Consider the following 18107-nt stretch of genomic DNA (forward strand, 5'->3'; position numbering starts at 1 on the left):
AGGTAGCCTGGCTGACTACCATACATACCACACTTGATTTCTTACAATAAATACTACTTGTCTCACCCTAGATTAAGACTATAAATATTTTAAGGTAAGTAATGAGTGCACTATGTGTGTATTTTACTTTTTTATTGTTTTTTGATGCCTGGTTCTATTGCTAACTTAATATATGTTAGTGTAAACTTGTTATCTAGTGTTTGTATGCATTTATAAGTGGAAAAAAAGGGTGTTCCACTTTACGGCGGTTTCCGCTTTACGGCGGTAGCCTGGAACCTAACCTGCCGTATAAGTGGGGCCCTGCTGTATCACTTTTTCACTGATGGGAAGCACTTCATGGCTTGTCTTAGGCTTTGAACAACTGCCAGCATTCACTACTTTTGTGGCCATTATGAAACAAAATTAAGGGTTATTTATGGGCCACAGTAAACCGTGGAAACCAAATTCATGGTTAAGGGATTCTACAGTATATATGAGAGGCATTTTATGTAAGCATAGTCTTACACATCTGATGATAATATGCAAGTTTATTTTTCCTCTTAATTTAAGATATAATTAATTTTATCTTGTTCATTTTACCTCTAGTGAGGAACTGAAACGTGAAATTTGTCGATTTACAGCGAGAGTATGGCTTGGGTAGAGTGCTGGGCTTGCAGTAATGTACCAGAGTTCAATTGGGGTCATAGTGTCCGGGGAATGGGAACAGTCAAGTTTGGCCTAGGTAGAAGGTATCTCCATTTTCTTGGATCAAAAGCCTTCAGCATCAAGATACAGTGGATTTAGTCTTCATAATACATTTTGCAGTTCACATGAGGACCAAAGGAAAGTTTCAGATGCAGTCTTGCACTAGATATAAACTAACCCCCTCAACATTAGTTTACCTTCTTCCATACATACAGTGGACCCCGGTATTCGATGGCATCGGTATTCGATAAATCCGGTATTCGATGCATTATATCGCAAAAATTTTGCCTTGGTATCTGATCGAAAACCCAGTATTCAATGCGATTCATACGAGACATGTCCACGTGTGGCCTGAACTGCCCCATGTGTGCCAGTGTTTACAAGCCAGCCAGTGTGCGCGCATCTAAGGATACATTCGGTACATTCCACATTATCACTGTTTTTGGTGCTTGTTTCTGCAAAATAAGTCACCATGGGCCCCAAGAAAGCTTCTAGTGCCAACCCTTCGAGAAAAAAGGTGCTAATGACTATTGAAATGAAGAAAGAGATAATTGCAAAGTACGAAAGTGGAGTGCGTGTGTTGGAGCTGGTCAGGTTGTATAATAAACCCCAATCAACCATCTCTACTATAGTGACCAGGAAAATGGCAATCAAGGAAGCTGTTCTTGCAAAAGGTGCAACTGTGATTACGAAACAGTGACCGCAAGTGTTAGAAAATGTTGAGACTGTTATTGGTGTGGATAAATGAAAAACAGATAGCCGGAGATAGCATCTTTCAAGCGATCATTTGTGAAAAGGCTAGGCAGTTGCATGACGATTTGGTAAAGAAATTGCCTGCAACTAGTGCTGATGTGAGTGAATTTAAGGCCAGCAAAGGTTGGTTTGAAAGATTTAAGAATCGTAGTGGCATACATAGTGTGATTAGGCATGGTGAGGCTGCCAGTTCGGACCAAAAAGCAGCTGAAAAATATGTGAAGGAATTCAAGGATTACATAGACAGTGAAGACTTCAAACCTGAACAAGTGTTTAATTGCGACGAAACAGGCCTGTTTTGGAAGAAAATGCCAAGCAGGACCTACATTACTCAGGAGGAAAAGGCACTCCCAGGACATAAGCCTATGAAAGACAGGCTTACTCTGTTGATGTGTGCCAATGCTAGTGGTGATTGCAAAGTGAAGCCTTTATTGGTGTATCACTCTGAAACTCCCAGAGTGTTCAGGAAAAACAATGTCCTCAAGGCTAATTTGTGTGTGCTGTGGAGGGCAAACAGTAAGGCATGGGTCACTAGGGACTTTTTCTATGACTGGTTACACCATGCATTTGCCCCCACTGTGAAAAATTACCTAATTGAAAAGAAATTAGACCTTAAGTGCCTCCTGGTATTAGACAATGCCCCTGGTCATCCTACAGACTTGGCAGAGCAATTTTTGGGGACATGAGCTTCATTAAGGTCAAGTATTTTGCCTCCTAATACCACTCCTCTCCTGCAGCCCATGGACCAGCAGGTCATTTCCAACTTCAAGAAACTACACAAAAGCTGCTTCAAAAGTGCTTTGTAGTGACCACAAACTCAACTGGCTCTAAAAGAGTTTTGAAAGGATCACTTTAATATCCTCAACTGTATAAACCTTATAGGTATGGCTTGGGAGGGAGTGACTAAGAGGACCTTGAACTCTGCTTGGAAAAAACTGTGGCCAGAATGTGTAGACAAAAGGGATTTTGAAGGATTTGAGGCTAACCCTGAGAAGCCTATGCCAGTTGAGGAATCCATTGTGGCATTGGGGAAGTCCTTGGGGTTGGAAGTTAGTGGGGAGGATGTGGAAGAGTTGGTGGAGGAGGACAATGAAGAACTAACCACTGATGAGCTGCTAGATCATCTTCAACAGCAAGAGGTCACACCTGAGGAAACTGCTTCGGAGGAGGGGATAGAGAAATTGAAGAAGTGGCCTACTTCAAAGATTAAGGAAATGTGTGCAATGTGGCTTCAAGTGCAAACCTTTTTTGATGACAATCACCCTAACACAGCTATTGCAAGCTGTGCTGGTGACTATTAAACTGACAATGTTGTGAAACACTTTAGGAATGTCATAAAGGAACGGGAGGTACAGGCCACTATGGACAGATATGTTGTGCAACAGAAGTCCAGTGACTCAAGCTGGTCCTAGTGTTAAGTTAGTTTAATATGTTTATTATGCACCCCATACCCATCCTGTGGGCGGTAGTCAAAAGATTACAGAGGTACATAATTGGTCCAGGGACTGGGCCTCAAAGTTTTGATAGCTGAGCAAGTTACAGAGGTAATGAATTCACAATTTACAAAGGTAATGAACTCACAATTTACAAAGGTAATGAACTCCAGGTAGGTCTAGTCACAATCATGACAAGTTACAAAGGTATTTACAGTGGCATTAACCCTTTGGCTGTCGAAAGGCCCAATCCTGAAGTGTCTCCTGGTGTCGCAAAATATTCGAAAAAAAATTATTTTTTCTTATGAGAATGTTAAGATTATTTTCTGATTGTTTTAGTCCCCAAAAAAAATTTTCCTATCAGTACTTACCCAGATATAGAGGCATGAAGTTTGCAGAAAATGAGCCGCGTATGGCAACAGCGGCGGCTGCCGCTCACCCGGTAAACTTTGGTTTACTTGTATTTGAAGGTTTGTTGTTTTTTCACTATTTTATTTTTTCACATAACTTATGTGGCCTATGAGACCAAAGTAAGGTGCAATGTACATATATACACTCGTTGTATACAACACAATAAGCACACAAACATAAATATCAATATATTGTTTACAAAACTTGTTTACAAAAACAAACAATACAAAAAAATTTTTATTACTATTGTTCTATAATATATATAGCAATATACAGTCACTGAATATATTCCTAGAAGTTCTGCAGCTTGTGGAACTCTTTGAAACATGGTGTCATACACAGTAGTGTTTTATACTCACACATAAAACATGGTGTCATACACAGTGGTGTTTTACACTCACACATAAAACATGGTGTCATACACAGTGGTGTTTTACACTCTCACACATAAAACCAGTGTGTGTGTGCATTTTTGTGGAAGTTTTTTTTTTTATGTGCAAAGACAAAACACCTCGTCTGAGCAGTTTTCTTCAAAGTATTAGCAGGCAGTTGTGTTATGTAGTTATCCTAGGTAAATGGTCGTGTGTCATCATTCCTTCCTTCCTAATTTCCTTCATTCCTTTCCTACCTGGAGGCTACCTGGAGGGCATTCCACCTCTCTTCCTACATTCCTTCATCTGTCCTTCCTTACTTTTTTCCTTCCTTTCATCTAGTCCTTCCTTCATTCCTGCCTTCCCTTCTTGTTTCTGGTTTCTATAATATATATACACATATATAGTCACTAGATACTTTCATAAAACTGCTATTATCACCATTCAGCAAGCTTGTCGTGGGTGCAAGTGTGTGGCTTATAATTGTTTTGAGTCAGGAGTCGGCAGCTGTCAAAATGACATATTGTCTCATTACTCACTCCCCCTCCCGCCTGTCGAAACAATGGGGTCGGATGCTGCTTCCCCTCCATTCTATCTAATTATCTTTGTCCCTCATTCTATCTCTTTCACTCTGTCTCTCTCTCTTTCTATCTCTGTCTCACAGGTACACATAAATACAAGTATACATAGTGTAAATTACCTAGGATAACCCAAAAAATCCAGACGAAGTGCTATACTCTGCTTGAAGATGTGAGTAAACGTGATGACACAGTCTTGTGGCTCTCTCTGAGACAGAGCTAGACGGATAGACAGGGAGCTTGGCAGACAGACAAATAGACAGACAGACAAATGTTTGTTCGTCGTCGTCTTCTCCTCCTCCTCCTCCTCCTCCTCCTTCTCCTCCTCCTTCTTCTCCTTCTCCTCCTCCTCCTTCTCCTCCTCCTTCTTCTCCTTCTCCTCCTCCTCCTTCTCTTCCTCCTCCTTCTCCTCCTCCTTCTTCTCCTTCTCCTCCTCCTTCTTCTCCTTCTCCTCCTCCTTCTTCTCCTTCTCCTTCTTCTCCTTCCCCTTCTCCTCCTCCTCCTTCTCCTCCTCCTCCTTCTCCTCCTCCTCCTTCTCCTCCTCCTCCTCCTCCTGGCTCTTAGACAGATAGACAGCTGCCCCCCTCCCTCCACCCTCGTTTACGCTCATGAAAGGTCAGCTCTTATCAGATGTTATCTCCCCTTATCTTGTCACTGTCGTGGGTTAGTTAGTTTAATATGTTTATTATGCACCCCATACCCATCCTGTGGGCGGTAGTCAAAAGATTACAGAGGTACATAATTGGTCCAGGGACTGGACTCCAAAGTTTTGATAGCTGAGCAAGTTACAGAGGTAATGAATTCACAATTTACAAAGGTAATGAACTCACAATTTACAAAGGTAATGAACTCCAGGTAGGTCTAGTCACAATCATGACAAGTTACAAAGGTATTTACAGATTACAGAGGTACGTAATGGGTCCAGGGACTGGGCTCCCAAAGTTGTGATGGCTGAACTAGGTACAAGGTAATGAACTCACAAGTTACAAAGGTAATAAATCCTGTAAGAATGGTTACTTACGTTTATACATGGCTACAATCATGAACAAATTATAGTGTAATGAGCAATTCACACTTCCACACTCGGTCACAACTGTAGTGAGTTATTGGTGCAAATATTGATTGTTGAGACAGACACACACACACACACACACACACACACATACAAATTCAAACACACACACACACACACACACACACACACACACACACACACACACACACACACACACACACACACACACACACACACACACACACACACACACACCACAAACACACACAAACACACACAAACACACACACACACACACACATACACACTCATACACACACACGCACACACTCATACACGCACACACACATACACACATACACACACACACACACACACACACACACTCATACACACACACTCATACACACTCATACACACACTCATACACACACACACACACACACACACACACACACACACACACACACACAGTGGGCACCTGTGACGAGCGGGGTCCCACAGGGGTCGGTCCTAGGACCAGTGCTATTTTTGGTATATGTGAACGACATGACGGAAGGGTTAGACTCAGAAGTGTCCCTGTTTGCAGATGATGCGAAGTTAATGAGGAGAATTAAATCTGATGAGGACCAGGCAGGACTTCAAAGAGACCTGGACAGACTGGACACCTGGTCCAGCAAATGGCTTCTCGAATTTAATCCTGCCAAATGCAAAGTCATGAAGATAGGGGAAGGGCACAGAAGACCACAGACAGAGTATAGGCTAGGTGGCCAAAGACTGCAAACCTCACTCAAGGAGAAAGATCTTGGGGTGAGTATAACACCGAGCATGTCTCCGGAAGCACACATCAATCAGATAACTGCTGCAGCATATGGGCGCCTGGCAAACCTGAGAACAGTATTCCGACACCTTAGTAAGGAATCATTCAAGACACTGTACACCGTGTATGTCAGGCCCATACTGGAGTATGCAGCACCTGTTTGGAACCCGCACTTGATAAAGCACGTCAAGAAACTAGAGAAAGTACAAAGGTTTGCAACAAGGTTAGTTCCAGAGCTAAGGGGAATGTCCTATGAAGAAAGATTAAGGGAAATCGGCCTGACGACACTGGAGGACAGGAGGGTCAGGGGAGACATGATAACGACATATAAAATACTGCGTGGAATAGACAAGGTGGACAAGGACAGGATGTTCCAGGGAGGGGACACAGAAACAAGAGGCCACAATTGGAAGTTGAAGACACAAATGAGTCAGAGAGATAGTAGGAAGTATTTCTTCAGTCATAGAGTTGTAAGGCAGTGGAATAGCCTAGAAAATGACGTAGTGGAGGCAGGAACCATACACAGTTTTAAGACGAGGTTTGATAAAGCTCATGGAGCGGGGAGAGAGAGGGCCTAGTAGCAACCGGTGAAGAGGCGGGGCCAGGAGCTAGGACTCGACCCCTGCAACCACAAATAGGTGAGTACAAATAGGTGAGTACACACACACAGGAGCTTGGACTCGACCCCTGCAATCTCAACTAGGTGAGTGCACACACACACACACACACACACACACACACACACATGCACACATGTGGTAATGCTTTATTTACAGCTAGCAAAGTCAGGGTATTTCTCCAGAATGGTCTGCAATATACCACTGTGGATAAAGTACTTTGCCATTTCTTGAACACTTCTGAGCGAGTTGTTTCTAAATTCATTAATTTTATCACACTCCAGTACATAATGACGCAGGGTGTGACAATAGTCCATCTGGCAAAGTTTACATTTCGTTTGGTCTACATCTGGTGGTGGTGATTTAACCTGCCAAAGATACTTGTAACCCAGCCAGAGCCAGGCAGTAGTGACATCCAAGAGTCTGCTTATTTTGTTGGATGCACCATAGACATGTGGCTCCTCCTGCATGATAGAATGATGATAGATGGACTCACTGGTGTGGGGTGAACTGTTTTCATGCCTCAAGGGAACATATTATTACATATTATTATTATTAGGTATTATTATTATTATTCCTCTTCTTCCTCCTCCTCCCTCCTTCCTCCTCCTCCCTCCTTCCTCCTCCTCCCTCCTTCCTCCCTCCTCCTCCCTCCTTCTCCTTTCTTCTCCCTCCTCCCTCCTTCCTCTTCCTCCTTCCTCCTCTTCTTCCTCCTCCTCTTCTTCCTCCTCCTCCTCCTCCTCCATTGCTTTTGGTCTCAAACTCCTCGAAATCATGAAATTGATCTTCACTGACACTTCCATCTGTGTTAGAGCATCACTTGGGAAGAGAAGAGTCCCAGATTTGCTGGGGAGTCACATATTTCTTACCGCTAGACATGCTGAAAAAGGACGACTGAAATGGTATTCCCACAATGCACCACTGGCTCCCCGATTTTTTTTTATATGGTGCACACTGACCATGGAGACCCATTCTCTCACATGTGGGCCTACCAGCTTTCTCCTGCTTGATTTGAAGCCGCTAGAATTTATGCGTATAGATACGTGTTTTGGTATCTCCTATGACTATATATACGACCGCGACAGTCAAAGGGTTAAAAGAAGGGAAGTAACTCTGGAAAAGGACTTGCTACCTCAAGTCCTAATGGAAGGAGATTCCCCTTCTAAACACTAACACCTCTCCCCTCCTCCCATCCCATTAATCATCACCAGATCTTCATTAAAGGTAAGTGTCAATTATTCTATTGTTATTGTAATTATTCTATTGCATTAAACTTAATATTTCATGTAAATTTTTTTTTTTTTCATACTTTTGGGTGTCTTGCACGGATTAATTTGATTTCCATTATTTCTTATGAGGAAAATTGATTCGCTTTTCGATATTTTCGGTATTCGATGAGCTCTCAGGAACGGATTAATATCGAATACCAGGGGTCCACTGTATAATTGTTTGTGTGTAATTTATGTGGATCCAAACTAGTATTTCTGGCCCTGCACTTGAATGACTTTGGTATCTTGATTAAATCTGGTATGTGCAGGTGCCTCATGAAAGAAAAGTTTGCCTTTATTGGTACATACTTCTTTACAGGGGTGATTCAAGATACTGACTTGAACCATGATGGTTTTTGGTCAAGCATGGCTGCAGTTTAATCTAGAAACATTTTCTTCATATATATAATGTGCTAATATTAACTTCTATGTATTAGTACCAGTGTACAAGAATGATGGACGCAGTGGGATGTGCTGTACTTAACGTTTTGAAGCAGGAGCATCTAATGGAATCTGCTACTGAGGTTGGAACAGTCCTTAAAAATGAACTGATGAAACTTCAAATAAAACATGAACATATTGGTGGGTATCATGGAGTTTTTCTTGAAGCATAAGTCTTTTCTAAATTAACAGCATGTTAATACCTGTAGCATTTTCATTCAGTGTGTAAAATATAGAAAACTAAACACAGAAATGAGAATTTCTCAAAAATGTGTAGCTACAGTAGGTATGTCCTGTCTTCACTACTTAATCATATAAATATTTAAAATTTTCTCCTATATCCCATTCCATTTTTCTGCCATTTTTTTTTTTTTTTTTTTTTTAAGAAAAACTAGTACAGGTCCACATCCGAAATTATGAAATTTTAATAGTTCTGAAAACCAAAGTTGTTTTGTGGAGCATCAGTCATTTCTACATAACTCCAATGCTGTTCCTTGGCAGGCAGCCAGCACTGACAGCCAGAGTGGCAGGCGTCAGTTGTGTCTCAGCGCTAGTAGTGTTCACACGTGCGTCTGCTATTTCGCTGATATTTTGTTTTTGCTTTTTATTTTGTGACTGTTTATTTTCACTGAAAATGTCAAAAAGAGCTGCAATTTACCCATGTATTACAGGTACCATCCGACTTACGACCGAGCTTGGTTCTGACCAACCGGTCATAAGTCAAAATGGACACAAGTCAAACCTTACTACTGAACATCAACATCACATTTTTGTAATGACTTTATTTTATTGTTTTATTTTGGTATTTCATTTTTTACTTTACTTTTTATGCTGTTAGTATTGTATTTTATACTGTAAGGTTTAGGATAAACACTGTGTACAACACAGTTGTTTATTTCCCAGAAATTTGGCATACAAAACACGGTCGTAAGTCGAGTGGCCGTATTTCGAGCAGGTTGTAAATCAGATGGTAGGTGTAGTATGCCAACAAGAAAGCATGGGTAACCCGTGAAATGTTTTCCAACTGGTTCAATAACCACTTAGAGCTCATTGCAGGCAAGCTGGACTAGAAGAAAAAATAAAATTTTATTGCTCCTGGGTAACTGCTCTGCACATCCCCCTGCCGAACTTCTTGTGAAAAGTAATGTTTTCAGCATCTGCTTGCCCCTTAATGTGACATCTGTATTACAGCCTTGTGACCAAGGAATTTTACGTTCCATGAAGAGCAAGTATAACGACTATTTTTTAAACTGTATGCTTGCTGCAGTCAACAGAGTATGTAGTAGGAATCCAAGACTTCCTGAAAGAGTTCAGTGTTAAGGATGCCATTTATGCAGTTGTTAATGATTGGAAGGATGTTGATAAATCAACATTAACAAATGTTTGGCACAGACTTTGGCCTAAAATGATGTTTGATGTAAATGAGCCTACAGATAGACCTTGAAGGATTTTGTGTCACTGATGAGAACATATCAAACCTTGTAACTTACGCTAAAAGTTATCGATGGAAAGTGAAAATAAGTTACAGGAAGCTGACATCGAAGAAATGACAAATATTGACAATGATGCACCTGTTGTGCATTCTTCGAGTGATGGTGAAATTGCTGAAATGGTGTTAACCCTTTGACTGTTTTGGTCGTATATATATACATCTTACGAGCCAGTGTTTCGGACGTATTTCTATGCATAAATTCTAGCGGCTTCAAATCAAGCGGGAGAAAGCTGGTAGGCCCACATGTGAGAGAATGGGTCTGTGTGATCAATGTGCACCACATAAAAAAAATCCTGTGGCACGCAGTGCATAATGAGGAAAAAAACTGACTTCTTTTTTTTTTTTTTTTTTTTTTTTTTTTTAAATGCCGACTTTTAGGTGTATTTTCGTATAGTATTTATCATTGTATTCTCATTTTCATGGTCTCGCGTGATTAAATGGAAAACATGTTACAGAAATAGAGATGATTTTGACTAGTTTCACAATGAAAACGACCTTGAAATTGAGCTCAAAGTAGCAGAAATGTTTGATTTTTACCAGTGTTCAGGAGTAAGCAAATCACACCACACGTCCAATACACGTCAACTGGGGAGTCTAATATTCTTTCACTAGTGTACTGATATTATTTATACCATTTTTACAATAATGCAGTAGTCTGCATAACAGTAAAAAATTTTATTTTTTGTATGAATAAAAAATAAAAATAGAAAGCAAGAGTAATATAAGAGGGGCCTAGAGACATGACTAATGAACAGAGGATATGTTATTTTAGTGCCAAGAATGTCGACATTGTTTATTCTGGACCCTATCTTGAAATAGGCAAATTTTTTAATTTACGCAAAATTGGCCAAATTGCCAATTTCTGACCACTTTATTGGGTAGTTCAAATTGGTAAATGGACAGTTTCTTGTACTCAACTGATAGAAAAAAAATGGAGTTCTAAAGATTCTATCATTTCATAAGATTTTTTTTTTTTTTTTTCCAAAAAATTTTGCGACATAGAATGAGTTTCAGAAAGGGGCTTGTGACAGTCAGAGGGTTTAAAAGAGGAACTACCCCTACAGTTGATCTTCAGACTGTCATGGCAGAAAAACCACATGTGTTTAGGAGCAGCTCACATATTGCATCAACCAGAACTTTGCTCAGGACCAGCGGTAATGAGATCCTCTTCTACATACCTGGGCCTATGAGCTTTTAGTTTGGTAGAACTGTCACTCCTATAACCATGAATCCTGGTCTATAAGACTGGGATAATTGTCTCATACTGTTCAACAGAGTCTGCCTCCACATAAGATGTTTGAAAGATTCCAGATCTAAGACTGTATCAAGCATGGTGGCCCACAGAGATGATGATCCTCCTCCCATTCTTCATCTTCAGCTGTTTTCTTCCATGGATGTTAACAGGTAAAACTGCATAGCATACCAACCATGGGAGGTTTGTTGGCACAGCTTTAGTGTTAGCTTGCGCACAACTCTGTTACTGAGAAAAATAATGGATGCAAATTTGGTGGTAATATGCAGTGATTGCATTCCAAGTGCACCACCAAACCCGATGTAGCAACATGCTTTTTAGATCAAGAGTTGTAATTTTGACATCTACAGAAAGAACAAGAGGTCACAGTTGTAAAGAGATTTACTAAAAGGCTACAGGTCCACATTCTTTTATCCAAAACTCTTGGGGCCAGTAGTGTTTCGAATTTCAGAATTTTTCGAATTTCAGAATGAAGGTGGGTCTAGGACAGCACCCTATAATCAAACATTAACACTGCAGCAAAAACACATGAATACTCACACTAAGGGGGATAAATGAAGACTACAAATACTACTACAGCTTATTTATAGAGTAATATATTGATAAATGAAGTAATGGGATAATTATAGACCAGGAACATGATTCTCAAGACTATTGACAGACGGTGTTTTTCAAGACTTCAAGTGTCATCCGTCTTATTAACCCTTAAACTGTCCAGACACAGATTTACGTTTACCTGTGTAGCACTCCGACCTTGATTTTCTCCATTTGAAAGCATGTAAAAAAATGTAGATTATGTTCGGAGCCCTACATGAGCGAACGTAGATCTACATTTGGACAGTTTAAGGGTTAAGGTCATACTTTTTTCATACCTCCCTGTTTGGAATCCCCAAGATCAGGAGGAATGAAGATTTAACCAATTGCAGTCTCAGATGAACCTGCTTAAATGCCTGGAGGCTAGTGTCTGTATCTCCAGGGCCCAGCATAATAAATCATGATAGGCCACAGGAACTATGAGGACCCACCCACATATTTGAGACACCCTGATTATTGCTACTGCTAAGTTTTGTGTGGCTGACTGGAAAAAGTACTCTGTCGAAGATGATCTCAGGGTCATATATGTACCTTGATGTGCTGCTGCTCAAGGAATGGATATTAATTTATCTAGGGGCTGGCACAGATGCTGGTGACAGGGCTCTAGATGGTGGTACACTAAAGAGGAAGATAACATTTTATGAAAGATGTGTGCCCTGGCAAAGTAATATCACTGGGAATGAACTGCAGTTGGAGAGGCCAAGGCAGGTGAAATTGCCGACCTAGAAAATGTACAGAGAACTTTCACGGCGCGCATAACGGAGATAAAACACCTTAATTATTGGGAGCGCTTGAGGTTCCTAAACCTGTATTCCCTGGAACGCAGGAGGGAGAGATACATTATATACACCTGGAAAATCCTAGAGGGACTAGTACCGAACTTGCACACGAAAATCACTCACTACGAAAGCAAAAGACTTGGCAGACGATGCACCATCCCCCCAATGAAAAGCAGGGGTGTCACTAGCACGTTAAGAGACCATACAATAAGTGTCAGGGGCCCGAGACTGTTCAACTGCCTCCCAGCACACATAAGGGGGATTACCAACAGACCCCTGGCAGTCTTCAAGCTGGCACTGGACAAGCACCTAAAGTCAGTTCCTGATCAGCCGGGCTGTGGCTCGTACGTTGGTTTGCGTGCAGCCAGCAGCAACAGCCTGGTTGATCAGGCTCTGATCCACCAGGAGGCCTGGTCACAGACCGGGCCGCGGGGGCGTTGACCCCCGGAACTCTCTCCAGGTAATAGGAGCCAGTTATGAGGCATGCCCATACATGAAATAAACATACAAGATAGCAAGCCATATGGAATTTCAGATGGGAAGGAGTTTTTGACAAGCCAGTGGCTCACGGGGAAACAGTGACTGGGGTTTAGTCCAAATGAACACTAGTCCAAAATTTAAAGTGAGCAACATAGAATGTATGTATGTGTCTAGAGTCTTGTGCATGATTCCTTGTGTGCCATAAGCTCAGCAGATACTCTGTTAGGAGAAACCTTGTAAATGTCCCAGGAATGATACTCTGAGAACACGAGGTGTCTGATGTACAGTGGAACCTTGGTTTTTGTCATTAATTTGTTCCAGAAAGTGACGAAAACCAAATTCGACAAAAACTGGAGCAATATTTCCTATGAGAAATAATGTAAATCCAATTAATCCGTTCCAGACACCCAAAAGTATTAACAAAAAATACATTTTATAAAGAATAACTACAGTTTTACATACAGAAAACAAAGAAATAAATATAAAGGACTAATGAAATGGATAAATGAACATTTAACGTCACTTTTACCTTTATTGAAGACTTGTTGTATGAAAGATGGTGAGGAGGGGAGAGGGAGGAGAGGTTATCTCTACCACTACCACCATCTACCACTATCACTACCCCCCTCTACCACTACCACCCTCTACCACTATCACTACCACCCTCTATCACTACCACTGCCACCATCACAACCACCCTCTATCACTACCACTGCCACCATCACAACCACCACCTTCTACCACCATCTACCGACGAGAAACAAAGCCAGACTGACTCAAAACGCATGGGATGCTTTATGTGGGTGCGGGTGGACACATTCGGTACGGTGGACCACTGTCAACTCAACGATATCAAGGGTGATGAATGAAAACTGGGACAAAATTTTGACGAAAAAAGTCGTCGAAAACCGAATTCGACAAAAACCCGGGCAAGTGAAAACTGAGGTTCCACTGTACATACTGATGTACAAGAGTAGATCTGCTCATCAGCTGTGAATTTTCAAAGATAAGGGGGGTCCAGGGCAACCTTTAGTTGCTATAGCTAAGTAATTGGTGCTGTTGAAGTAGACTGGATACTGGATTGACAAAATGGTTAGCTTATCTTGTTCATCCCTGAAACCAAACCAAGTATTTTTTCAGAGCTACTGTAGAAGCTTGAAAAGATTGGCACTTAGAAATGATGAAAGTAACAAATTCCAGTGGAAGGCTGTGAGAGTTGTGGAATCTCTGGTTCTCAAGTACAAAGTTCTGAGAGTGACACAAATCTTATCCTTCCAGAACTGTGCATGTTCCTTCAACCTGGGGAGTGTGTGGATTGTGCCTACCCTTGCACCTGAGGCAGTGGCAAGAAGAAATGCTGTCTTCTGTGTAATATTGTAAGAGCAATGCACCTGGAAAGGGAACATAGGATGAGATGTAATAGAAGACCACCTCCATGAACAACTTTGAGATGATTGTTGAGGGGGTTGGACGTTTCATATTAATTTAATTGCTAAATCTGAAAGGGTCATGCAGCATGAGCCCTTTCAAAGCTTTGCCTTTATTAGCTCAGATTAGAGAGAAACTTTCCAACTAACAAAGGACACAAATAGTGCCTAACTGCAACATCTCGATAGAAAAAAAATATGATGAAGTAATGATTGATGCTGGAATCCAATGACTAACCAGGAATCTTTGAAAGGGTTTCAGTACCGATTTATTTTGTAGTGTGCGCGTAGACCATGTGTATTCGGAGATGCACAGAGATCAGGCTCATGTTGATGTACTTTCAGATCACTTTCAGGTAAGATCTTTGCGCCTTGTTAGCACGGCAAGGAAGGATCAGCTTGTGAGGGCATTTACTGTGCCACTGATTAAGTAAGTTTATTCAGGTATACACAAATACAGTTACATAGAATTATCATACATAGCAGCATGTGTAGAGAACCTAGGATAACCCAAAAAAGTCAGTGACTTATTTCCACTGGGGTCCTTTGCAGTACGTAGTGTGCTAGAGTCCTCACTGCGACTGGAGAAGTGAGTACTTAGGTGGTATCATTGATGGGCTGTATTCCAGGTAGGCCACCAGGCCCCCTACCACAGTGATATTCAGAGTAGTCCATATTCTTTCACAGTATTCTTCACTTTTTATAATCATAAATACAGTGGACCCCCGGTTAACGATATTTTTTCATTCCAGAAGTATGTTCAGGTGCCAGTACTGACCGAATTTGTTCCCATAAGGAATATTGTGAAGTAGATTAGTCCATTTGAGACCCCCAAACATACACGTACAAACGCACTCACATAAATACGCTTACATAATTGGTCGCATTGGGAGGTGATCGTTAAGCGGGGGTCCACTGTAATCAGTACCACCAAACATCAAATCATCTGAAGTAGTCAAACAGCACATCAGGAATGGGAGGTAATAAAATTTAATCAGTTCTTTGCATCTAGAGCTCTTCACCAGCATCAAGGCACTGTACCCATTTAAAAAGTGATTTAGGTGTAGGCAGTTAAAGAAGCAAATGAAAGAAATACACTAATAGTACAGTGATCTCTCGCTTTTTGTAGTTCTCGGCAATCGTAAATTTTGCCAATCATAGGGGTATTTTCGTATAAACATGGACTCGCTTTTCATAGGTTGATTCGCGAATAGTAATTCGTCCAGGACGCGTACGCACGGTGTGAGCCGGGGCGGCCTCCCTACCCAGCCAGTCTGGCATTGTTTACCAGTGAGTAAAGGTCCCCTCAAGTGCTCCTACGAAATATTTCATAATATTCCACTCATTTTAGTGCTTGCAATTACTAAATAAGCTACCATGGCTCCAAAGAAAGCTCCTAGTGCCAAGCCTGTGGTAAAGAAGGTGAGAAATATGTACAGTGACAGTCTTGGGCCATTTTCGGGAAGTGCTAAAGAGAGGCCAGAAACAGAGCTCTCTCCACAGTTACTTTGCGAGACAGGACTAGTGTGACTCTCAAGGTGGTCCTAGTGGCATTAAGAAACAGAGAAGAGAAGCAACCCCAGAGAAGCAATTGGTACCTGAGGTGTTGCTGGAAGGGGATTCCCCTTCCAAACTGTAAACATTCCAATCTCTCTCCTCCTCCAGTCTCCCATACACTGAGAAGAATCTCCAATAAAGGTAAGTGTTATGCTGTTAATGTTTCATTCATCATTTTCCATTGTATTGTTTATGTACTATATGTATATTTCGTGTAAAAAAATTTTTTGTTTTAACCCTTTGAGGGTCGACAGGCCCTCTCCGAAACTCGTTCTCAGGGTTGGCCAAATTTCAAAAAAAAAAAAAATTATTTTTTCTTATGAAAAAAATATTTTTTTCTAAACATTATAGGCTAAACAAAAAAATTTTAACGTCAATACTTACCGAGATATGGAGGCGTGAAATTTGCCAAAATTGAACAACATATGGTAACATCGCCGACTGCCGTCACCCGGTATTTCTCTATTTACTTTTTTATGTACTATTTTCAATTATTTTTCAATTTTTCTTTTTCTGAGTAACTTTTATGGCCTCTGAGGCCAACATGATCAGTATTTTGTAAGTTATTTCTTTTTCAATACTACACAATAAGGGCATAAACACTGTTGTCATTATTTTGTTTACAGAAAATATTTACACAAACAAATGATATGAAATGTTGTTTATTACTATTTTTCTATATTTTATATACACATATACAGTCACAGGGAATGTTTCTAGAAGTTCTGAAGCCTGTGGAACTCTTTGAAACATGGTGTCATGCACAATGGAGTTTTGCACTCCTCACACATAAAACGAGTGTCTCTGCGTTGTTGTGTGCGTTTTTTTGTATGTGCACAGACGTAACACCTCTTCTGAGCCTTTTTCTTCAAAGCAGTAGCAGGCAGTTTTACCAGGAAGTGATCACCATGCTTCAGACGAGCAGGTAGTTGTTGATAATTTGGTGGGCGGTCAATTGCAGGTGCTGTTCCTTGGTACTTGAATACTATTTGTCTGATGACAGACAAACAGAATTCGCCGTACTGTGGTTTGTTTCTGGTGCTCATCTTATACATATTATAAGCATTGAGCATGGAAATGTCCAGAAGATGGAAAAACAGTTTGATGTACCACTTATAACTCTTGCGAACACAATCAGCAAACCCAATCTGCATGTCACATTTGTCCACTGAATGCATGTTGAAGGTGTAATCAATCACAGCTGCAGGTTTTAGAATGGGTTCATTTCTCTCTCTATGCTGCCTGCCACTGTCTGCCATTTCATTAGGGTGAATTGATGACAACAGTGTGACATCTCGTTTGTCATGCCACCGAAATGCCATGATGTCATTGGCAGCAAACGCCTGCACCTCACCTCTACGAGTGCCAGCGTCAAACCTGGGCATATGTTTCCGATTTGCACGCACTGTGCCACACACATCTGTCATGTTCACTCGCAAAAAATCACTGAGTGAGGGGCTTGTGTACCAGTTATCTGTATATAATATATGCCCCTTACCAAGGTATGGTTCTATCATTGTTCGAACCACATCACCTGAGATGCCCAATAACTTCCTGGTATTTTGCAATGTATAACTTCCAGTGTACACAATAATATCCAATACCAGACCACTGTAACAATCACAAAGCACAAACAACTTTATACCAAAGCGTTTCCTCTTGCTTGGTATGTACTGCTTGAAAGAGAGTCTTCCTTTGAACAGAATCAAAGACTCGTCAATTACAAGCTTCCTGAAGGGATAAAAATGCGTACTGAATTTCTGTTTCAGATACACAAACACATTCCTAATCTTATATAACCTGTCAGTTCTGTCAGGCCTGGTTTTATCTGAGAAGTGAAGCATACGTAACATTAGCACAAATCAATTCACTGGCATTATATCACTGAAACCTGGTGTTGCAATCAGGGGGTCTGTTGACCAGTATGATTTCACTTTGTGCTTATACACATGTGGCATAAGCATTATTGTGGCAAAGAAAAGATACATCTCAGCCACAGTTGCCTCCTTGCCTCCTTCCACTGGTGTAGACGTGATTTTGGTGAAAGTAATGTGTTTGCCATGGTGTACTCGTATGTGTTGCTTTCCATGACAATACTTTTCATCAGTGGTTCGTCAAAGAATAACTCGAAACAT

At 41.0% G+C, this 18107-nt stretch overlaps 1 protein-coding gene across 10 annotated transcripts in view; it reads left to right on the forward strand.

Annotated features, from left to right (window-relative positions):
- Window positions 1–18107, forward strand: part of LOC128702637 (5-phosphohydroxy-L-lysine phospho-lyase) — a 140176-nt gene that overhangs the window by 103631 nt on the left and 18438 nt on the right. For 9 of the 10 annotated variants that reach the window (XM_070101882.1, XM_070101876.1, XM_070101879.1 and 6 more), the window contains one exon: window positions 8388–8532. In XM_070101882.1, coding sequence (XP_069957983.1) covers window positions 8388–8532 — 145 coding nt within the window. Of the gene's footprint in view, window positions 1–8387; window positions 8533–14266; window positions 14365–18107 lie in introns of all 10 variants that reach the window. The other variant, XM_070101881.1, reaches the window with a different exon arrangement.

Source organism: Cherax quadricarinatus, chromosome 79 (genome assembly GCF_038502225.1).
Source record: "Cherax quadricarinatus isolate ZL_2023a chromosome 79, ASM3850222v1, whole genome shotgun sequence".
In the NCBI taxonomy this organism is placed as follows: domain Eukaryota; kingdom Metazoa; phylum Arthropoda; class Malacostraca; order Decapoda; family Parastacidae; genus Cherax; species Cherax quadricarinatus.